Here is a 23,533-nt window from a genome sequence, read left to right as displayed (position 1 = left end):
AACACACCTCACCCAAAGCAAACATGTCACACATTTTAAGAGAGAGAGCCCCCTTCCCTACTTAGGAGTGACACTGCACATATGATCACACACAGAGGAACGCTCCGAGGGTGAGGCGGTGACTGACGAGTGTGCGTGTGTCATGTTCTCCTGGCAGGCCGGTATTTGGTGAGGATCTGCCCTCGTCCTCCGGCCCGCCCACCCCTTTCCGAATCCTCCCCACCTCCTCCTTCTCTCCTCCCCCCTTCTCTCCCTCCAAGCCATGCAGCCGTCAGTCCTCTTCATCAGACACAGACCTCAGTTTGACGCCCAAGACGGGTAAGAACACTCTGCCCATACCCCTCCTTCATTCTCATCATTCTGTACTCCTAACACCAACTCCTGGTGCTGCTATGGTGATGGTTTTTGTTTATTTTGTTTATTCATATTTAATTCCATGTCTGTTTACACTTGATTTTTTTGTTCTTAACCCCTTTTTTTTATTGTGAATTTTGTTGTGAATGTTTGTTTAGCCATACCCTGCTTCCCATTTGTCCTCAGTGGCCTGGTGTATCTGCATTGTGAAGATGCACCAGATCACTGTTTTAGCTTTTCCTCCACTTATTTTGTGGTGTTAGAAGCACTGTGTCTCACGAGAGGGCTGTTTGTGATTTGACTTTTAACTATCTCATCGGCGGCCATTAAACTTGTGCCCGATTCCAGTTCCAAGGTATAGCAAGGTCAGAATGAACAAAAGCACTCGAATGTAGCGTTTTACCTTAAACTTCCTTTATGAAGCACCGGAGATGGTGCAATGTTTCCATATTTCCACGTAGTGAACCCTGTTCACGTTTAGTCTTCCTGTCCATCCTTGCTAATCAAGATGCAAGTAGAAAAGCCTAACAACAACCCTTTGCCCTGTTGGTAAAATCCGATCAGAAAATCTGAACCGTAGTTTCTCATTTTTCAAGACGATGAAAGTCCTGCAAAATAAATCACGATGTCATAGTACACAACATTGATATTGCAAAGATCTGCTAGAACAGCAGATACCATTAACTAATTATTTAAGTAACTGGCATTCAGGTTCTCAATGCTGCTAGTAACTGCTCAGTGCAGTTTAAAAAAATGTTTTAAAAGGTCAAGTGTTGGTCAGGTGGTAAAGTCAACAAACCCAAGCAGTAAGACATTAGCACTGTTAAGTATTTGATTTATTGCAAGTCATATGGCATCTACGAACATTATCATGTGCCACATGTTTTCCTAACTGTTCATTCACTAAGGATGTTAGAATTGCAGTAACTTGCTGGCATACATAGTCTTATCCACTGGGGTACGTTAAAGTATATAATGCAGTGATTCAGTCAGGCTCCAAAAATAACTGTTATAATCTACATAGAATGCAACTCACCCAGAAAGCCTCCCGTTATCCACTGCTTGATAAAATCCTGACTCGTGAGAGAATGCATTTTATCTGTTTAGGAACAATCCAACAAGGAATTTACTGAAGAAAAAAAAATCTCCTGATTATTCAAGATAACTATTTAGTTGATGTAGACAAGAGTTACTGTTTACAAATCTATTATTTTCTTTTATTGGCAGTTGAAAGTTGTCCAAGTAACAATGCTGCTTGAGAGGCAGATTTTAGTGGTGAGCAATCCCAGGATGCATTGCATTCAGACTATTAAATGAATATGCTGGTTGGTCTCCATCTATCCTCAAAGCATCTTGAGTTCCTGGATTTAGTACGGTTCAGACACAATCAAAAATTAGGACAAAAAAAAAATTATACAACTTTTTGACTGCGGAAATGTTTTTTAGTTGCAAAAACCACAGTCAGTCATGGCTTTGCTACCATTAGAGGGTCAACCATTATTATCTCTAAGGTAATTAAGAGCTTGGATGTCTGATGGCAAAATAAACAGCCCAGGTCACTGAATTCCAAAAAACACTGAATACCAGATTAAGCAATAAACAGGTTTACCTTGGAACAAGCTATTTCTGGATTTCTACTGTGTGCACCAGTTTCAAAATCATATTTTTACATCCTCCTTTCTTTCTGATGTTTAGCAATATGTTTTATTTTCTCTTAAAATTTGAGGCCGGGTTAACATTATAATATATATATATATATATATATATATATATATATATATATATATATATATATATATATATATATATATATATTCTGCAAATATGAAATGGGAAAAGTTAGTACATGTTCCTTTTATATGTCAAAATATTATTGTTAATATTGTTATTATTATTAAGTTAAGAGTTCTAATGTCGCAATATAAGATAGAAATTTACAGTAATATAAGTAATTCTTTTGATTTATTTTTCATTTTTCAAATAAGAATAAAACAATACCTGTATTTTTTTAACTGCGGTGAGCCCATCAGACCGTGGTATTTTACTAAGGTAATAATACTATCAGATGTTATACCAGCTCGGATGCTATTCAGTTAATTACATGATCAATTGATTCACAGCAGTTAGTCTAATGAACCCTCTCACCACAGCTGCCTCCAGACCCTGCAGGAGTGGACCAGCAGTCCTTCAGTGTTCATTCCTCCTCTTTTTACTATTTTCCTAATTCTTTCCTCTTCTTTCTCCTCTGTTACTACTTCATCTTTCTTGCTCATTTTCGTCTTTGTCCTCAGTTAGTATTCACTTTAACCCAGATATATTTGGACATCCAATTATTAATGATATTGGTCTTGAATAATTCAGACATAAAAAAGATGAAACAACCGTAGGAAAAATCACGTTTTCAAATATAACATAAATTGAGATTTTCTTTAGGTTATTTTCTTTTCTTTTTTTTCTTTTGGAGATGTGGGATTATTATTAGCACTGTTATGCTAATTCTACTCCAGGAATACCCTAAAACTGCTTTAACTGTTAAGAAATAAAGAAACAATCTGCACTTGTCAGAGCATTTTTCTCAGATTTTAGTACTTAACCTAGAACTACATAATTTAAATAGTTCTGTATGTTCAACTGATTATTTATATTAGTTACTAATAGTCCTAATTTAAAGCTCCCTACTTAAATTTAAATACTACAGTCATTATCCCCAGAACATATTTATGTCAATGTCCAAATATGTCAAGGCCTAAATGTATCATTGTATCACCATTTTCTGTTCTCAGTCCCACTGCCTGAACACAGAGAATACTGGAATTATAGATCTTTATAGATGAATCAGTAATCTGTTTTTTATTTCACTTGGAATTTTTACCTGATTGCAGTAATTTTTTTTGTTAATTCTCTTCTAATTTCAGATGCCACTAAAGTTTGAATTGAAATCTCTAGTTTATAATTGATTTAAATAAAAAAGAACCCTGTATTGACTTCTATGAAACTGGACAAGCCCAGTCATGATTTTTACTGATCCACCTAATCAGGTCAGTGGTTCCAGTCTAGTGCCCCAGTTTAGGACCTATGGCATCCTTTCATGTTTCATTTCTCTCTCTTTCTTTCTCTTTCTCTCCATATTTTCACTTTTTCCTGCCATGGTCTGTTGTTATGCCTCCACCGTCTATCGTTCCTCTCTCTGTTCTTTCTCACTGCATCTGTTTTTCTCTGTGCATCCCTCCATCTTTTTTTTTTTTTCTTTCTGCTGGATAGACGAGTCCCAGTCAGGGAGACGCAGGCCAGGGATCTTCCTCTGCCCCAGCTCCCCCGTCCTCTCTGCAGACTCATTGTCCCTTCCTGGCTCGGGCTCTGTGGGCCGTGGTCACAGCTCTGGCTGCAGAGCGATCACCCCGCCCATCCCCTCCTTCACCCACTCAGACTCCGCCTTGCTGAGAAAGAGCGTGTCCTTCACTGAGGACCTGCTGCTGGCAGCCTCCGGTATAGTAGGACTGCTGTGTGTCCTTAAGTTACTAATAGAAATGGGTCGGCAACGGCTACAGGTCACAAACAGATCCTGTCCGATCAGAAACGACACCCCAGCATGCCCAGAACTTTCTATAAAGCAGTAAAAGAAAAACACATTTGTTATAAAATCAGTATTGCTACTATGCAGTAATCACCTGGCAGCTTGGTTTGCTTCCAGGTGTGCTCAGACGTGTGTTGTGTGAAAACTGAATCCAGTTTGCTTTCTATAACCAGGGATGGGCAGCGGTGGCAGTGCAGGGAAGGAGGCCGGACCGCTGAAGACGCTGCTGAGGCAGCAGACGCAGACTGCTCTCGAACAGAGGGTACAGTGACATCGAACACGCGCTCTTTCTCTCTCTCTCACATGTGTTTACACTCCTGACTTTTTCCATATGTTAGACACCTGAGACTTCCCTGTATACTGCAGCAAGCTAAGCATGACAGTTGATGCTTTAACATTCAATTTGTGTTGCAAATCTGCTTCAGATGTCTGAGTGCTGGGTCACACGATACATTTCATTCACTGTGAGAGATTTCTCATTTGCACTGGTAACGTATATAAATGGTGTGCCCTGTTTAAGACCAAATAATGTTCCCTTTTCTGTCCTCTTGATTACTCGTGCATCTCAGGGAGCATCCTCCTCTGGGTTATTGTTAAACGCCAGGGTATGTCCCATCAGTGTGACGCTCGCTCACTCCCTGCCTACCTACCTTTTTTTTTTTTTTTTTTTTTTTTTTTCCTTTTCCTTAAACACCCTGACTAAGCTGATGGCCACCACCAAGCAGTCTCAGTCAACTCCTAACCTGACCCTCCTCTGCTGCTGTTTGTGGATCTTCCCTGGGTGGTGGTGGGTTGAGCAAGATCGTTTGTCATATTTGCTCGTTTTACTCCCACCATGCCCAAATAGTCACAAGCATGTTGGGTGGAGGGCCAGACGCCTAAGAGTTGCCTTCTCTTTAAGTCTGATGGGGTGTGTCGGGTGTGTGTGTGTGGAGGTATGTGTGTATCACTTTTACAATCTTTATTTTTAAATACATCCAATCCTTTTCAATTTTTTCAATTACCCGAGTGATTATTTTTACATTTTTATTTTTAGAGTGACATCACTAACCCTACAGAGATGCACCGATCAGAATCCTGTGGCCGGTTTAACCTGGCGACATCATTCACAGTTCTTCCCGAAGATGAGAAAACAATACAAGAACAGCTTTCAAAATGTATTTGTTGCCTTTCTAGTATCACTGGTTATTAATACTTGCATTTGGTGCAGAGGCAATGTCATGCCATGCGTGAGAGAAAACCTTGACTGTTAATGGTTTTCTTAATATTTAAAAACAAACAAAAAAAGCTGTATAACAGGATTGGCATTTCAAACTGGATGTAGCATTTTTCATGACTGACATTTCTGGACAGGGTGCATTCATGAAAAAAAAAATAGGTCTTCAGAGATTATGTTAATATGGATAATTAATTAAAATTTTATCAGCAAGAACATTTAAGTCAAAAAACATACATTAAGAAAATAACTATAAATTAACCCACTGTATAAAGTGGGTTAATTTATAACTCACTTTATACACTTAACTATAAGTGGGTTATAGTTACTTATAGTTAGTAACTATAGTGGGATACATGTTTTACATGTATCCCACTAAGTGGGATACATGTAAAACATTTGCCAAAGGGCTCTAGTCCGACTCTCAGAGGAACAATAAGAAATTTCTGAAAACCCTCAAATGACATGAAGAGGCCTAAAGCAGCCTTTTTCCTATCGCTAATCCACAGGGGAAGTCTTTACAAATGACTCCACATGTTTATGATTCATGGGAGATGTGCATGAATTAAACCTTTGCTCTTGAAGAAAAGCATGAAGGCCAAACTAAAGTTGCCAAAATGAATGTAGACAAAGACCAGGAATTATGGCATGAAGTTTTGTGGACAGATGTGTCTCAGTTTAAATTACTTGGTTACAAAATAGAGAACGTGTTTGGCCAAAGCAAAAAAAAAAAAAAAACTCAGAGAACATGTCAGAGTATGGAGAAAAATAAATAAATGATCCAAAATACGAAACAAAATCTACCAAGGACTGGCTGAGACATAAGAAAAAAAAAAAAAATTCTTAAACTGTCTTGGTGCATCTCTAATATTCACCTCATAATTAACTTGTTGCTCTGAGTGGGAGAAAACATCAGACAGTTTTGTGGCTATTTTGAGATTTTTTTGGGCACAAAAGAAATGAATTGTATTCCTGCCTGATACCTGCCAAAACCTTTCATCTCATACCGATCCTGCATGATTAGAAATCACAACTTTCCCCGTTTTTCAATATGAAGGAATGCCAATGGGAAGTAAGGTTTTCCAGATTCCTTTGTGTATGAGTGCATGAATTTGCAGCATAATTGGAGGCAGATTACCGGTTGCCTTGGTGATGGTCAAAATTGAGCATGCCATCAGTCGTTCTGATCCTCAACAAAATATAAAACTGTGTGTCAAATCCGAATTTTCGAAATGCCTTGACTTCAACTGTTTCTCAGTCTTTTTCAAATTTGCTTATTTGTCTTTTCAGCTGTAAGCTGATATTGAGCAGGTGTTCAATTCTCTGGGTTAAACATTTGCATGTTTTTTTTTTTTTTTTTGTTACACTCTGCATGTCCACACCTAAACCAACTCTGCTTTTTTTGAATTTTTTTTTACCAAAGTCTACATACAACACTCAAAGATTGGTTTCAAAAATAATCATTTAGCTGCAAAGAACATGGCGTTTAAGTGTTTCTCAGGTTTATAAAATTACCTTACCATTTGAAACAATGAAGCTTTATAATAAACCTAAAATTAGTTAGATGTTAGTAAAACAGTTGTTTTTTTTTCTGTCTCTTTCCAAAATTGACAGATCTGCTTCTATTTTCTTAATCAACAGGAGTTCCCCTTCTTCACCCTGACTTCTTTCCCGCCGGGTTTTCTGGTCCACGTCGGCGGCGTGGTCAGTGCTCGTTCTGTTAAGTTGCTGGATCGCATACACAACCCCGGTGAGTTCACGGCAACGGACTAGGATCCGAATGCGGCTTGTCTGTTGTAACAGGATGTGAGTGCACTCCTCCATTGACCGAGTGTGTCATGTTGAGTGTCTGGTCTTGTTTTACCTGGCTGATAGTCAATGCTGCCCATGATCCTCCTATGTTTTTCGGTTTTCCTGTGTATGGTCTTTGTGCCAGAAAAAAAATAAATAAATAAATGTGTTGAAGGAAATGTTTGAGCTCTGAAACAGGTGAAAGTTGCTCCTCGGGGTATGAGTGCTATGAGTATGAGTATTTTGATGCAAATACTTAGAAGGGTAAAACATTGTCACTTGTCACACAATTTATGTATGTGGACAACTTTCACCTCATATTTTTTTTTTGTGTTTGTGTGTGTCCATATGCTGTAGTGGCTACTTTAGCTGGGTTGACATACAATAGTGGTGCATGGCTCCAGATATTGTGTTGTGTAGTGGTGTTGGCTGCAAGTTGCAACAGAGTGAAGTGATGTTTCTCTAATATTCTGTCCCACCGCGAGTGTTTAAATAGGTTTATCATTTGTACTTAACTTGGTTTATTTGGCACTAAAGAAAATGGGAGCATCCCGTTTATTTGTAGTGGTTCATGTTGCAAAACGTTAAAAAAAAAAAAAACAAACAAAAAAAAAAAACATTCTGGTCCTTAGCAGGTCTGAGGTGTGATTAATAAAACTTTTGATAACCTTCTTTTTCAATTTTACAATATTAACCCATAAAGCACAGGGCATTTATAGAGAATGCTAAATGTAACAGTATGCAGTTTGCAGTATGAATTTTGTTTTTAAATTGCTTAAGATTTTGTTTCAGTTATGTCTCTGCCATTTGCTTTTGCACAGTATTTTAATCATGATGAGGTCTTAAATTTGGCTGGGTCAAATGAAACAAGAATTTATTACTTTATGCACCCACATCTTTTGTAATTCAATCTGTGCAGAAGGTTTTATGGTTAATTTAATGATTAAAATGGACTCTGGTCTTTCAGCTGCAGAACAAGTCCACCGCATTTAGCTGAATGTGTTGTGGATTATTTATCTTTCTGAAGAGTAAGGAGCTCTTTAAGTATTCTGAAGAGAGCTTTGAAAGCCTTTCCTTACTTATGTGTAGGAAATGTTAAATCAAGCTGTTTTATTTTGTTTTTGGCCTTGTGGTAACACACACTTCGATACTGTTAGAGCAACAAACAGCAGAATATTTTAACTTTTTAAAAAATGTCTGTTCTTAATGTTAAATATGTTGGTGAACAGCTCCAGGCTTCGACTTAAACTCATACTTCATAAAAACTTTTTGACTTTATTTTGATTAAATAATGACACAGAGTACTTAATGTGCTCATATTCAGCTGTGTTTGTATTCACATCTTTAAAGATTTGACAAGGACCAGATGTTTTTTTTTTTTTTTCTCTATCCAACACATGTAATAGGAATAAGATCAAAAATAGCCTTGACTTTGAGTACAACCACAAACCTAAATAAGCATTGGATTGATAGCTGATATTTTTGATGATTGTCCAGTTTGTCTTTGATCCCTGAATGACAACGACATTGATTCTACAAAGTGAACAGCTCATAAATGTGGATGGGGTTCAGATAGGTTGGGCATTTTTAAGAAGGCCACAGGAGACCTGAAAAAAATACTACATTTGAAATTTGCTATCTAATTTATTGTATTGGAATAAACGACTCTTATACATGGGTATTTTCTCGTTTCTATGTCATTAAGGAGCGGGATCAACAATGGTGTAAAATCATTTATGTATAAAATCAACTGTAGATTTTAAGCTCCTAATAAAATGTTTCCTTGATAATTATTATTTCTCAATTTTATTTGATCCTATTAGGAACATATGCATTTAAAAAAATTTTAATCTGTCACGTAGCAAAAATTAATCCAGCCATTAATGGATCAGGAAAGCCCCTGGAGAACCAAGAGTATAGGCTTTAAGACTTTTTAGGATACTTGACTGCGATTCTTTCGTTGCTATCACATGTATTACCACTTATATACACTCATCTGCCACTTTATTAGGTATACCTTTCCAGCAGTGGCACACAAAGTGGGTATGCACTATATGCAATGCACAGGTGTGCTGGCGGGAAAAGGATTTCTAGCCGACATTTTCTATATTTAACAGCTTTGTGCATGTGTAAATGATGTAATCAATAACAAAGGCGCAGCACTGATTAGACGCCCCTCTGCTCCTTCACCCAACTCCGCCTGTCGCTCTAAAAGCTGAATTATAGTGCCGGTGCCAGAGGTTTGTGTTGAGTGTGCGCGAGCCGAGCCAGCAGTGTCGCTTTTATTTATGCAAATGTTGGCGCTCCATTGCGCAATTATTTTTATTTATTTTTTTTCCATTTGAATCGTGTTGTCATCTGGTGGCACGAAGCTTAAGATGGAGAGGCAGAAACGAAAGCTGGCACAAAACAAAGTGGAAGAGGGAGAAGGATAAAGATGTCTTAAGGATGAAAAAAGCTTTTTAAAGTGGTTGAAAGATGGTAGATAATTATGTCTGTGTATGAAAAATCTGACTTGAGTTACTAGTAACATGACAGGTCACTGTTGTCCTGGATCTATGTGCTGCATTTATAATATAATAGATTTTAGCAAGAAAAATTTAGATTTTTTGTATTTTTGTTGTTGTTGTTCTGACATTCAGACAGTAATCACTTTTTTAACTGGTGAATCATAAAACGGATAAATAATAAAAGTTGACAGTGATAAACTCAAATTTAAAGTTCTTTACTTTAGTTTTGTTGTAATATACTTGATTAGTCTGATCAGATGCAGTACCCAGTCAGTAACTGTTCTTCAACAACATTATTTAAAAATAAAATATGTTTTTATTTTACATGTGATTTGTATTTTTTAAACAGACTTAATACAGAGTTCACGGCAATCAATTGTGAGGATGGAGAGAAAAATGACAGGAAGACAGAGAAAGAGTCAGGACAGACTGTGGAATGTGACAGGTTGGTCTAATCCTAGGTGAAGGTGTAGCTGTATCCTCTTACTCTCAAGTGATTCATTTTTAAATATTTTTTACAAAATGCCTTAGCGATTTGCATTAGTCATTTGTTCAAAGCTATTAAATGAGGCTTGTTTGAGCATAAGACTAAGCAGGGAAGAACACAGGCATGACCCAGTTAGCAGTGATCTCTATTGAAAACGGTGTTGCACGGTCTGTTTCATTTGGAGCCATTTTTGACAAATGGGTGAGCACAAAGGGACACGTAGCATTTTAGTTTTAACATTTTTCCATAGAGTCCAGGTATTTCCTATTATTTTCCATTATATTTCTGCATACACCTAAGAAAGTGCGTACTTGCGCCCCTGCTTACCAGTACCAGGTTGGTACAAACCCAGATGCATCCATTCATTATGTTGTTAGAAGTAAATGTTGAGTCTACAACCCCTAATAAAGACAATATTAGTCAAAGACTGTTTTAAATTAACTCAATAGCTGGCAAAAAGGGAGAAATGATTATTTATAATCTACATTTAATGATGCATTAAGAATTACAGAACTTCTAAATTAGATGGAGAGAGGCAGGGATTGCCAAGTAAATGCATACTCAAATAGTCACAAAACTGTCATTTAAAAAGTTGCATGCTTTCACATTGAGTATATTCACTATGACATCCTGTCCTTTAAAGGGTGGTTATTTGAGCTGTTTCCTTCCTATCACGTTAAACTATCCTGACCATTCTCATCTGACCTCTAACATCAATGCATTTTAATTCGCGCAACTCGTATATTTCCTCTTTTCTCAGATCACTTTCTGTAAAGAGATGGTAGTACAAGAAGATTAAATACTCCAACCGGCGTGTCTGGCTCTGGCAAACATCCTACATTAAAAGTAACTTGCTCACCATTTGTGTTAAACAATTTAACAGACCAGTGTACCTTTTAGAAGTGGCAGATGAGTGTATAGCCTACCCATAAAGTATTTAAATTATTCAATTTATTACATGGACAAATTTTAGGTAGGTGCGCAATAAAGTAAGGTTAGTTCAGCTGCTGCATCTCCCCATCAAGGTGATACTTGATCTCTCAACACACTTGATTTAAGCAAATTCTCAGCATAAAACACCCTCATTTGTAAGAAAAACATCAGACGTCGTCTGTGTGACGTGACCTCGACTAGAGTTGACTCGTGTCGCATGCTTTTGTTTTGCATTGCTTCTGGTCTTTGTCTCTTTATAATTTTAGCCAGTCCTGAAGCTTTGTAACATCTCCGTTCCTCATGAGTCTCCCTTGAGGTAGTTCCAGTAGCTCTGACGTTAGTGTGTCTTTGCATTAGTGATTGTGGAGTGCTGCTGTTGTGCTGTGCTTGTTTGTTAGACTGTCTCTTCTGTTCTCTCTCTCTCTTCTGTACTAACGGTGTGTTCTGGCCCAGCTTTGGGTAACACGCGCTCATACAAACTGCTAGACTGGAATAGTGTCACTGCAGGTATTTCCCCCCTCCCCCCCCCTTTTACTGCTCTCACTCCACCAGAGTGATGGTAGCTCAGTGAAGTTAAGCTTGTTGTGCCTTCTAAGTTGTCATCGAACGCTGAAATTCAATCAGTATAGACTAGCTAGCTTAGCTATCTACAGATGAATCAATAAGAAAAAAAAAAAAAAAAAACATAGCCTGATAGCTAAAAACTGAATTCACTGAGCTGCCCTCCTCCTCTCTTGATTCTGTGTGAGTGTGTGCTGAGCTGAGCATGCTCTATGTTGTCACCCCCCACCCCATCCAGCCTGGCCTGGCTACCCCACTCCACATGCGCGCGCAGACACCCAACTCATCGTGCTGCACATTAGAGCTCTCCCCTGACGTTGTTTTGCCTGGCGCTGTTTGTGATGCTTCCTGAACTGGCATTGTGGTCAAACCTGTCTAGACCGCAGGAGGTTTAGGAGGTTTACTCTGTGACAAAGAGCCATCTACTGGGCATGTTCATCCCTGCCTCCCTGGGCCGTATTCATACTGAGAGTGAGCACGGAAGGATGAATGGATGGATGGATGGATGGATGAATGCAGGGATGGATGGATGGAGGCAGATTGACTGTATTGATGAAATATATTCTGGATATGATACGTATGATGGGAAAAGCCACGGGCTTGAGAAAAGCCTGTTCGGATTTGACGGACTCTAGTGGATGAATATGGCCCTTCTTTGGCCATGAACGTGCACATGGCCATGAGTGTGCACGTTGGTGAGCCTGTGCCTGTGGCGACATGCTGCTGCTACTGGTTTAAAGGAACCCACAGTGGGGGTCTGTCATTATTCTTCATCCGTTTCAGTTTGAACACTCGCTCTTCTGCCCTCACTCATTCCTCGCCTTCATCTCACGGTTAAGTTTCATCCGCATGTTGCCCTCCCAGGGAGTGATGTTGGATGGCTCATAGGTTTATTTACGTCTTCTTTGTTCATGCAAACGTGTGTGAAAACAGTCTCTCTGCTTGTAAGTGTTAGACTCTAACACAAAATGTCAAAAACATATGTGTATAAGAAAACCTCGCGAGACCACAGGAAGTACAACTTTTTTATATATTAAATGCTTTTTGCTTATTTGTACCAGTTAAAGGGCTAAGTCTTTTTTTTTCTTTTCTTTTTTTTTTACTTCTTTCAGAGCCCCGGGGATTATCTACCAGTAGATATTTTCTCTGCCACATAATGTAATTAGGGTTTAGGGGAGAAATATATGACTTTCTCCCAAGAAACAAAGTTACCCTGAACCTTCAACCTCACCCAGGCTGGTGTGTGCAGTTACCCTCAGTAAAATACCATTGCTTCATAGTACTTTGGTATTCACACAAGCATTTCAAGTAGAAATGTAAAACATCATCTTACACCTGATATTTTTAATATTTTTTTCCAAAATAGTTACCATAATGAGACTATTATGGTAATTAGCGATATTCCATTGTATATATATTAAAATGTATAGATAAACTTAAGCAAATTATAAAATAAACACCTGATAAAATTAGAAGAATGAATGTAAGCATTTTTATTTCATAGCATCTTCTCTTTTTGTCATTCTGTTCTTTAATCAGTAAAAACCTTAGTATAACAGGCTAATATAAACTACTTAATTAGTCCGGCTTGCTGCTCAGGTAGCTGTCCAGCAGTGTAAACTGCGCCATTACCTCAGTGCAGAAAACCAGACCACACTCTCTTAACACCCTCATTCCTCAAAGCTTTCTCTTGAAGGCTCAGGGTAACACCAAAGTCCTACACCCCCTTAGTTTTCTAGGTTCACTTTCTAACCATATAATCAGTTTTTTTATAATGGTAGATTCTATGAAAAAGCAGAGGGGTAAAAGTGGCCTCATAAAGCCATTCTGTTTCTCCTGGTAGTGAAAGAGAGTGATGAAGTTTCAGAGCATGTGTATTTCCACACATGATATGAAGCACCTTTGACTCCTGGTCAAGACCTTGACAATAACTTCATCATCCCCTAATTCTCACCAACCATTTTCACTTTAACTTCGTCTCACGAAATGACGATTGGTTTCTGCTTGCTTTGGTACACCAATTTAACTCATAAATCAACAGAAAAAAAACAACAACAAAAAAAAACTAGTTTCTGTTGGCTGTATAGATATTTTGTGTAAATTAATGAGGTTAGATTGGATGCAAACTCAGACTCTGCCATTACCTCAATCCCAGTGTTTAGTTTTGGAAAAACTCGTTTTCAGCTCGTTTTTTCCTGTTCTATGAAAGCTCACTGAATCACAATTTTGTGTTTTGCAGATGAACCCGAGACGCGTGACGCCTGGTGGGAAGAGATTCGTCAGGAAATTAAATCTCATGCCAAAGCTCTTGGTTGCCATGCTGTTGTAGGTTACAGTGAGAACACAAGCATCTGGTATGTTGTGTGAACGAAATAAGAAAAGTGTTGCATCTTTGCATTTTACATTCATTGTCTCTCACTTTCAACTTTTACTTTTCTCATTACAGTGAAGAGGTGTGTATTCTGTCCGCATCAGGGACAGCCACCATCTTGAATCCTCGGTACATGCGTGAAGGCTGCCTCGACATCGGCAGCACCGACCACAGGTTGATCTGAGTTTCTTGGTGTAATTTTAGGTAAAATCTTGTGGACTTTCGTTTGCTTATACACACAGGGTTTGCTTTTTTGACAGGTTCGATGATCCATCACCTCCAAGCTGTGGCTTCTGTCACATCCCATATGACGAGCTCAACATGCCGTTTCCTGCCCAGCTCACATATTGTTACAACTGCAGGCGGCAAAAGGTAGCAAATTTCTTGTTTCCAAAAATAGATCGCCACCGTTTGGGTTTTACTTAACCTGGTCAAGGAATAAAAAGTGGATAAAACGCAAAATATTCCTTTATTTTAAGGTTCCAGATGTGTTATTCACAACAATCGACTTGCCAGCGGAGGCAGCAGTCACAGGGAAAGGCTGCCTCATTCAGGCCAGGTAAAACGGCACAGTTGTCATTCTTATCTGACATTTTTTTAAAGGGCCAAAGTGCTTTATGGCGACATTGATGAGAAAAAAACGGAACCCAGTTCAATTCAATATATGTCTTGTGTGTGTGGGTGTATATATATATATAAGTATATATATATATATATATATATATATATATACATATATATACACACACACACACATTGGCTGCTGTTAAAGCAACCTGAGCCTCCTTAGCACCTCAGCAGACTCATGCAAATTCATGCAAAAATGGGTTTACATATTGACTGCATCTAACCTTTACTACATGGACATACTTTACAGTGTAGGGAAACACTTGTGTGTCATTATAATTTTTTGGTTTATCTGAGATGTTCTACTTTTTAGGAAAACTAAATATAGGATTTATATAAGCTCCATAGAATGAATCTATCTGCAAATTTCACTTTAATTGAATTTAATTCCTAAAAGCCTTTAATCTGTTGGTGATATGTGAATTTACCTCAATGCACCTATGAGTGCAAACTTAGACAATGCAGATAACTTTATGGTCATCTTTGAAGAATAAATAATTGAAAATGAATAAAAGCAGGAGTTAAGGCAGTTACATAAAATATATTGGTTAGGTTTTGAACAATATCTTGATTACCTGTTATGTGTAAGTTAAGCCACTCTGCATTTGCACTAATATCATCTAATATATTTCCTGTTCATAGACTCTGTGTAGGCTGCAGACTGCATCAGATTCACTCACATCATTCCATATGTACTTTTGCACCAGTTGATTCAGCAGTCTGTATTGATTCACGCTGTGATTCACTGAGTTATTGCAGCTTCAGTGAGAAGAAGGAGGATCAGAAACCAGGCCCTTAAAAAAATCGTTTTCATTTCCGAGTGCCAAGACCGCGGCAGCTCTTCGTTATTTCTGATCTGAATTCATATTCAGTCATACATAAAAGCAAATTTATCTCATGTTTTTCTGTCACCTTTAAGTTTATCTAGATTTACTCCAAAAAAAAAAATTACTTGAGCGGCAGTCCAAATAAAAAAAAAGGAAGACAGGATATTTGGCTGTATAACATTTAGAATAGATTAGATATCTAGATTTGAAATGCACTATATATTTTTTTTATTTCTTTACTTCTCAGTTCTATACACAAAGGTGAAAAAACAATTTTTTTTTATTATAATTGAATGAATTATAAGTCTTTAAGGGCACCCTAAATGTCACTGATTCTCACCTTCCAGGCTGTGTCGTCTGAAAAAGAAAGCTCAGGGAGAAGTGAACGCGACCGCCATCTCAAACTTGCTGCCTTTCATGGAATACGAGCTGCACACTCAGCTGATGAATAAGCTGAAGCTCCGGAGCATGAATGCTCTGTTCGGTCTGCACATACAGATCAGCGTCGGCGAGAACATGCTGCTGGGTCTTGCTGTAAGACAGCGTTTTAAACTGTCTTGAAAAGTCAGTTACCTGCATGGCTGACCTCAGTCCGTTGTAGAACATATGTTCTATTTTTCAGTCTGCTACAGGAGTGTACCTGACGGCTCTGCCTGCACCCGGGGGCATCCAGATAGCTGGGAAGACCTCCGGTGACCTGAACAACGAGCAGCACATCCAGTCCATCCAGAAAAGGATAAACGACACCATCGCCAAGAACAAGGAGCTCCACCAAATAAACCCTCCGGTAAGGAGGCGTCATGTTGGCTGTAGACTGCAGGAGTTTATAGAGGGTGACCTTTGTCTTTGCTGTGCCAAAGTAGATTTTCAGAAACATATCAGTACGCATGCAGCCAAATTTAGCTTAAATGTGGAACATGAAAATCCTCAATAATAATAACTCTTTCATCTAAAAAAAATCTCAACCTTTCACACCAACATACATTTATATTAAAAATGTATTTGATGTTTAAATGACAAATCACGCCAGATGCAAAACATGAAACAATTTTTTTTTTTTCTTTTGTCACTTTTGAGCCAATAAATGTTTTTCTTTGTGTGCCTGCTCTGTTTTGTTTTGTTTTGTTTGAAATCATGATAGACTTCTTGTCTCTCTCTGACCATCAAAGAAATTATTTGCTCTGGACCCTGAGGTGTTCTGCAGCACAAACCTGGTACTGAGCATGTTGGATTTCAGCTCGGAGTTTCAGCAAAGCATGAGCAACACTTCACTCAGTTAACCACAACACTAGAGCACCGGTGCTGTAACTGTATAACAACTCTTAATTGGAGATTTGTGAACCAAATAATGAGCAACTCTCACCAGATCTACTCACTGTACCGTTGGATATTTAATGTTTGTTTTTGTTTTTTTTTTACACAAGGTCTGTGTGTGTGTGTGTGTGTGTGTGTGTGTGTGTGTGTGTTTGTATCAGCAAAGCTGCATATGATTAGCATGTAAATTGTCACTAACTGTGATTTTAGTTTGTGCACAGTCAGAACCGATGCGTCCTGCAGGTAGCGGCTCTGCCGGTCAATAACTTCCTGTCTGTTTGCTTACAGGAGCTGACGGAGGAAGGGGTGGGCTCTCCGATCCCCGAGCCCAGACACAGATCCCGACTCTTCCGCTCGCACTCGGAGAGCTCCGATGAAGTGTCAGAACTGGACCTGTCGCACGGCAAAAAGGATGCGTTTGTCCTGGAGGTGGAGAAATGTGGAAATGATGACCCGTGTGTTCACGTAAATCTGTAGGAAGCTGAAACTGTTGTTTTTCTCCTAGATTGACGACACAGACGCTGTGGAGGACATCCACTCTCTCCTTATCGATGCATCTCCCCCCACAGGTTTGGCCCATTACTTTCCGTTTCAGTTGCATCTTGTCTCTCCACCCTCTCAGATTTAAAGGCATGTTTGTGTCCGTTCTGTTTTCCAGGTTTCTACACCTGCAACACTGAGACCATGCCTGGGATTTATAACTGGACTACGGCAGTACAGGTAAAGAGCAGTTTAAACCTATTTAAAGTGACCCCGTTATGATGATATATCTGCTTTTGTAAGCTTCCAAAATGTATTTTAACGTTATATTACAGATGTTTACATCGGTTAGGGTCCTGAGGTTGAGCAATGCCAACCTTTCTAACCAAAGCCTGAACAAGATCTTCACTGACCTCTGTGAGAATCTGCTGAAGGTAGACTATCTTTATTGATCTAGAAAAGGGGTCGGCAACCGTTACAACCCTAAGAGCCATTTCTAACTCCGATCCAACTAACAAAAAAATAGTTCACAGTTTGTTTGTTTTTTCTCTTATTTGTTTCAGAGTTTTTATTTCAAGTTGCGCTCCAATATACCCTGCTGTCTTTGTCATCTCAACTTCACTGTAGCAGTGCCAGAAGAAGAGCTCATTCAGGTGAGATGTTGGAGGCAATCTCTGGTTTATCAGAGGAAATTATCTCACTTTCTTTAGTTTCCAAACAAAATTATTATGAATTTATTCTTCTTTTGATTAGGTTTCGGTGACGGCTGTCGCCATGACGTTTGACCAGGACCAGACTCAGGAGAGGTTTATTACCAAAGGTCTGTCTGATTAAGTGTAGAGTGCCTTGTAAAAGTACAAACATCCCTTGAGCTTTTTTTCCCCACATTTTATCACTCTACAATCATTTTCATTTCATCTCACAAAGCTCAGAAGCTGAGAGGAGGTACAGGGAGTGTGTTTTGAATAAACTACATGAAATTGCCCCCGGAACGTGGATAAATCCGGGCGACATGTGGATAACAGTGTCCATTTTTGTCAGGTGGGAATGAGACCGAAGAGCAGCTGCAGTTTCCTCTGGAGTTGTGCGCTGACTCGTCATCCACCAACACTCAAACTTCTTCCAAATTTTCAGGTATTATTTAGTTTTTTTTTTTTTGTTTTTTTTTGGTGGGGTTTTGCTCTCTGAGCCTCTTCATCTGCCTTACTTCATTAACACTTCAGGGACAGTCTCTTTATTCACCCCAGCTGCAAAACTCTGCCAAAGTCAGCTGGTTGTGGTTCATTCAACAGGTAAACAAACAGTAGCACCCCACTGTGACTTGTTTGCTCCGTGAAACTAGATTTGGCAGCGTTGAGTTTTGGTAGAAAATGTGTGAAAAGCAGTGAAACTTTGTGGTTTTTATTTACGCCAAACGATCCGAGTGTCAAAATCGAGTTGCAGAGGTAGATTTTTGTTGAACTTGAGTTGTTGGTAAGAGGAAAAGAAAAAATACTGAACACTGATTGATGTCTACCAGGTTTTTGTTTATATATATGTGTGTGTGTGCGTGTGTGCGTGTGTGTGTGTGTGTGTGTGGCATGGCAGGTGTCCCAGAAAATACCATTGTCTCGTCCAGAGGTAAGCCACCACCTCGTTTCCTTTCTTCCCTTCTCCCCACCTCCCTGCTACCGAAACTACTACACTTGTCATGTTTTGACTTTTTATCCTTTTGTCTCGGACAGTTTTCTTAAACCGCTCTCAAAAGCCTCATTCAGTTTTGTTCTTTTCTGTTTGTTTGTTTTTTTGTGTCTTGTATGTTTTTTGTTCTCTTTTATTGTTTTTGTTGTTGTTGTTGTGTATCTTCGGTTGTGGGTTGCGTGCGTGTGTATTTTATTTTATTTTTTGCGCGCGTGTGTTGTGTGCGCGTGTGTTTTCTCCAGCTGCCTCCGTTGATTACGGTTCCTTTGCAGACAGATGCAGCACCTGGCTAGAGCTGCTTAGGCTGAAAGCGCACACCATAAGACGAGGATCAGTTAAGACAAGTAGGAGGACACAGTCTCTAGCACACTCTGGTGATCATACCCACAAATACAGAACACAGTTTCACGAGCAGTCTCGCACACGCCGATTCACACTCGCACTCACACACACACTCACACACCCCGCCATGCATGCCGGTGGGGAGAGATGTAGCATTTTTCCAAATCAAAGCACTGGCTATTCAGATTAGTTTTACAAGCTCACGTCCAGCCCCTTTCGGAGGGATCGCAATCGGCAGCTTAGCTTGAAAATGCCTGTAGCCATGTGAACCTTTCATAATTCCAAGGGCAGTTATCTTTTTGCACACACTATGCAGCTTTCCCCCCCACCCCCCTTTTTGCACTCGTGTAAAATCTGCATGAAAACTTCCTTTGATTCCACTCCGCATTTGCATCAGCGAATCTTCCGAGGTTGAGGAAATGTGACACGCTTTATTGGAAAAACAGGTGCATCTCAATAAATTAGGATGTCGTCCAAAAGGTACTTTAATTCAGTTATTTGGTTCAAAAGGTGAAAGCAGTATATAATAAAAATCCATTACATATAGTTTTATATATTGGCCTTTTTTTTGTTTGTTAATTTTGATGATTAGAAATTACAGCTAATGAAAACCTAAAATTCAGCTTCTGTTACACACTTATTACATAAGTCCAGTAAAAAGTTAATTGCTGACTTGACATTTTCCCCCTGAAAGTCACAGACAGCTTCCACAGGCACACTCGCCTTGCATTTCTTGTGGAAAATGTAATTGACAGTAAAGGTGGTTGTTCGGAATGCTGCAGTGAAAGAAAACTAGTGTTAGGGTAAAGAAAATTATCCTAGATACGTCAATCTGTGGTAGCTTTTAGAACAGACTCCAGCTGTTGTCTGTAGAATTTTTTTCCTTCCCCAAACTCTTGAATGGACTTCCCCTTTCAATCCTTGTTGCTTATGCATCACACTTTTACCTTCCACTTAACTTTCCATTACTATACCTAGATACTTCAGTCTGAAAATCCAGCTTCTTTACCAATGACATTTTGTGTTTGCACTCCCTAAGAAGGAACCCTGACTGCTGTTCAACTAATTCAACAGTCTTCTCCCTGATTGCGTAGGCCATAACATGGTATTTTTGTATTTTTATTGTGTGTCATATTCAAATTCAGTGAGTAACATTTTGAGTTTTCATGACCTGCAAGCTCAAATCATCAACATGAACAAAAATATACACATCGCTCTGTGTAATTGACCTATCATATGAGTCCAACTGAAATAAAATAACATTTTGATGACATGCGTAATCTACTGAGATGCACCTGGAGGTGAAAACGTTGGACTCAATATTGTGAACAAATCATCATGGTAGGATGGGGGCTGGGGGCAGTGCTTCTCTACAAGAGCTAGTTTGATTTTCAGTCCTGTGCACAGTGTGTGTAATGTTTGGCTCTGAAGGTTCCTGGTTTGACGGATGGAAACTTCATCAGGTAACTGCACTACACAGTGAAGCACCTTTCACTCTCTGGTTTGTGTACGTGTGCTCAGCTCAGCTTATAGCTGTCTCTGTCCGTTTCCATGTCTCAAGCCTCGTTCACAAATACCAAAGAATTAGAACAATTCTCTCATGATATTTCACTGTAAGCACTGTATTCGCACCTGTAAAACAGCTGTGCCCAGGTCTGTCTGTCTGTCTGCAGACATTTTCTGTCTGTCTGTACCTCAGTTGCATGACATGCACGGCAGCGCGCACTTTCCCGAGTGATTGTCTCGACGCTGTACACCGAATACGTGCAAAGCTGCATTTAAAGTCATGACATACTAACAACGCAGGTGAGCTCAAAATTGTTCCTACCCATGGAAAGTTGTGACTTGTTCTCTATCACTCCTGCACAGTTACAATTCCTTGAAAGCTCTTTTGTACATACCTCCCTACTTTTTTTTTCTTCTTCAGCATTTATTTCCCACCTTTTACTACCTTATTGCCAATCTTTTGTTCATTAGTTCTGTTTACACTCTGGCTGGGTTGGAATTTGGACTAAAATTGTTGACCTCTCCAGCCGCATGCGTTAGACGATTCTCCTGTTCAGTTTGACTACAGGTGATGTTTATGAGATTTTGTAGCGCTCTTTAATAAATGCCTCCAAGGCAAGTTTGATGCACTTGTGGAGTTTTTGTCACCTGAATGGACTTTGAAGCACAGTGATCTTCACAAATCTTTGGTAAGGTGACATTTCCCAAACTAAACTGCACCAGCACAAAAATAAATGAATGAAACTGTGACTCTAAACATATAGAAATACCTGTTAAGACTCCAGGGTACACCATAATATTTTTCTTTCAAAAAGAGTTTCAACCAATTGTTGTCTTCTAGATGTTTTATTTCATTTCGGAATCTGGATTTCTGTTGCTTTAAAAGTTTAAGGCATCTGGAAAATGCTTTGAAATGATTTTGCTTTATCTATTTGATGTGGACTCTTTTGAGAGTCATTGTATTTTTTTATTTATTTTTTTTTTATAAATTACGGAAATATATTCAAAAAATGCTCAAATCACACATTAAATGTAGTTGCATATTATCTAAAAGCTTCTATTACAACTTATTAAAATTGTTTTTTGTTCTGATTTACATTTGGGCCAGTTGACCCTTAGGTAATATGACAGATTAATCAAAGAAAAATAATATTGATTATCGCAAGATTATAGAAAATTACTTTAAATCATCAGCTGTTAAAGTGAAAATTATAAACTTACAAAATTGCAAAAGAAAACATTCAACTTTAGTGTTCAGGCATGTCGTCTAGCCTTAGTGTCTGGAGATAATTACAGAAGAGGATCAATTTCACTTGTATGCAAAACATTGTTTGGTTGCTGTGCTGACTAAGAGAGGCTTTATTTTTTTATTCCTGAAAATTTTAATTTGTGATTTTGGCTCTTATTAAGTTTAACACAATGTCTATTATATTTTTGGCATTTTGAGCCTGAAAGATTGAATGTTTGATGTAAAGTAATTTCATACAAATCAGGACTTTTCTATGGGTTTGAACATTTTCTGCTCTACCTTTGAATCAGTGTACATGCCCTGCTGTACAAACACTAACCCAGTTGCGTTTTTGCACGACATCCCTCATTTGTGCATCAAAGTTCATATCTGCTTTTATATTTTCCATTGTCGAGTGGTTACTGGTGTCTCAGTTCCCTTCTTGTTCTCTTTTTTTTTTTTTTTTTGTTGCCCTCCTGTCTTCTCCTCCTGTGGCCTTTTCACATCCTTCTCCTGCACTTCTACTTGGCCTTGTTCTCTCTCTCTCTGGACCTTCAGTCTCGTCTTTGGAGAACTGCAGTCCGCTGACGGAGGGACGCCCCCGCTCTCTGCGCTCCAGCCGCTCCTTTGGGGGCAGTTCTGTGACCATGGTGAAGATGACGCCGCTCTCTTTCCTCCCTGGGACCAGAATCATTAAATACCTTGGAATCATCAACATGTTCTTCATCAGAGAGACCACATCCCTACGAGAGGTGTGGTTGATGCTGCAGGAGGTCGTTGCGCTGCCCTGTGCCCACTGGGTGTGCTTCTTGTTGCATGAAACGCGCTTGCTTTTTCTGCAGGAAGGTGGAGTTAGCGGTTTCCTCCATTCGTTCATCGCAGAGGTGTTTGCGATGGTTCGAGCCCACGTAGCAGCTCTGGGTGGCAACGCAGTGGTGTCCTACAGCATGAAAGATTGTGTTTTAATGGAAAATCCCAACAAGAACCAGGTACCCACACAAAGTCACTAATGCACATTTTTTTGCTTATATGCTGAAGAGCGTAGTTTATACATGCCAGCTTTTCAGAGTGCTGTATGCAAGCATATTAGGACAGCTTTATTTAAGGAGAATGTAAACAGATGCAACTTTGAGATGATTGTGAAGAAAATTTGGGGGGAAAATTCAAAAGATTTCGTTTTAGGTTTAGGACTCGGGACGTGCTCACACTGTAAAAGTAATCAGACTTGCTTTTAATGACCATGATGTCACTGCACTTGATTGACCAGCAAACTGACCTAAACTAAACCCCACAGTCAATCTGTGGGATAGTGTCAAGAAAAGGATGAGACACAGCAACCCCAACGATGCTGGAGGGTCGAAAGCCGCTGGGTTTAAAACTGGGCTTCCTTACAAGAGACTGGTCTCCCTCATGCCACACTGCATTGATCCAGTAAATAGTGCATAGAGAGGCCTGACCAAGTAATGCATGCATGTACCCAACAGTACATAAGCATGTTTTCAGTAGATCATTTTTCTCAACATTTTTTGTGCTTTGGGAAAAAGATAAAAATTTCTTAACAGAAAATGATAGATGAAATATTGCACTCTGTGATTTGAATTGGATTACAGAATAAAATACCTCTCCAAGTTGTATCCGTATATTGCTGAGTCTATGTTTGATCCATTTTTTTTTTTTTTTTTTTTTTTTGGGCTAAGGCCCTAATTAACGGGAGCGGGGGCGCTGCCCTCGG

The 23,533-nt window shown here is 39.1% G+C and overlaps 1 protein-coding gene across 19 annotated transcripts in view; it reads left to right on the top strand.

Annotated features, from left to right (window-relative positions):
* c2cd5 (C2 calcium dependent domain containing 5) overlaps positions 1-23,533 on the top strand; it is a 34,257-nt gene that overhangs the window by 5,756 nt on the left and 4,968 nt on the right. For 2 of the 19 annotated variants that reach the window (XM_015044745.1, XM_015044761.1), the window contains 23 exons: positions 158-318; positions 3,616-3,840; positions 4,102-4,190; positions 4,498-4,533; positions 6,786-6,894; positions 9,795-9,890; positions 13,666-13,780; positions 13,873-13,971; positions 14,058-14,169; positions 14,277-14,356; positions 15,599-15,785; positions 15,874-16,038; positions 16,854-16,994; positions 17,071-17,134; positions 17,224-17,285; positions 17,381-17,479; positions 17,609-17,698; positions 17,799-17,865; positions 18,087-18,179; positions 18,633-18,665; positions 18,770-19,099; positions 22,360-22,553; positions 22,644-22,790. In XM_015044745.1, the coding sequence (XP_014900231.1) occupies positions 158-318; positions 3,616-3,840; positions 4,102-4,190; positions 4,498-4,533; positions 6,786-6,894; positions 9,795-9,890; positions 13,666-13,780; positions 13,873-13,971; positions 14,058-14,169; positions 14,277-14,356; positions 15,599-15,785; positions 15,874-16,038; positions 16,854-16,994; positions 17,071-17,134; positions 17,224-17,285; positions 17,381-17,479; positions 17,609-17,698; positions 17,799-17,865; positions 18,087-18,179; positions 18,633-18,665; positions 18,770-19,099; positions 22,360-22,553; positions 22,644-22,790 (2,794 nt within the window). Of the gene's footprint in view, positions 1-157; positions 319-3,615; positions 3,841-4,101; positions 4,191-4,497; positions 4,534-6,785; positions 6,895-9,794; positions 9,891-11,318; positions 11,373-13,665; positions 13,781-13,872; positions 13,972-14,057; positions 14,170-14,276; positions 14,357-15,598; positions 15,786-15,873; positions 16,039-16,853; positions 16,995-17,070; positions 17,135-17,223; positions 17,286-17,380; positions 17,480-17,608; positions 17,699-17,798; positions 17,866-18,086; positions 18,180-18,632; positions 18,666-18,769; positions 19,100-22,359; positions 22,554-22,643; positions 22,791-23,533 lie in introns of all 19 variants that reach the window. The other 17 variants (XM_015044748.1, XM_015044746.1, XM_015044754.1 and 14 more) reach the window with 17 other exon arrangements.

Source organism: Poecilia latipinna, unplaced genomic scaffold (assembly GCF_001443285.1).
Source record: "Poecilia latipinna isolate Pla-1442-1.1 unplaced genomic scaffold, P_latipinna-1.0 Scaffold689, whole genome shotgun sequence".
In the NCBI taxonomy this organism is placed as follows: Eukaryota; Metazoa; Chordata; class Actinopteri; order Cyprinodontiformes; family Poeciliidae; genus Poecilia; species Poecilia latipinna.
Note: the sequence above shows the minus strand (reverse complement) of the source record. Positions and strands in the feature narration are given on the sequence as shown.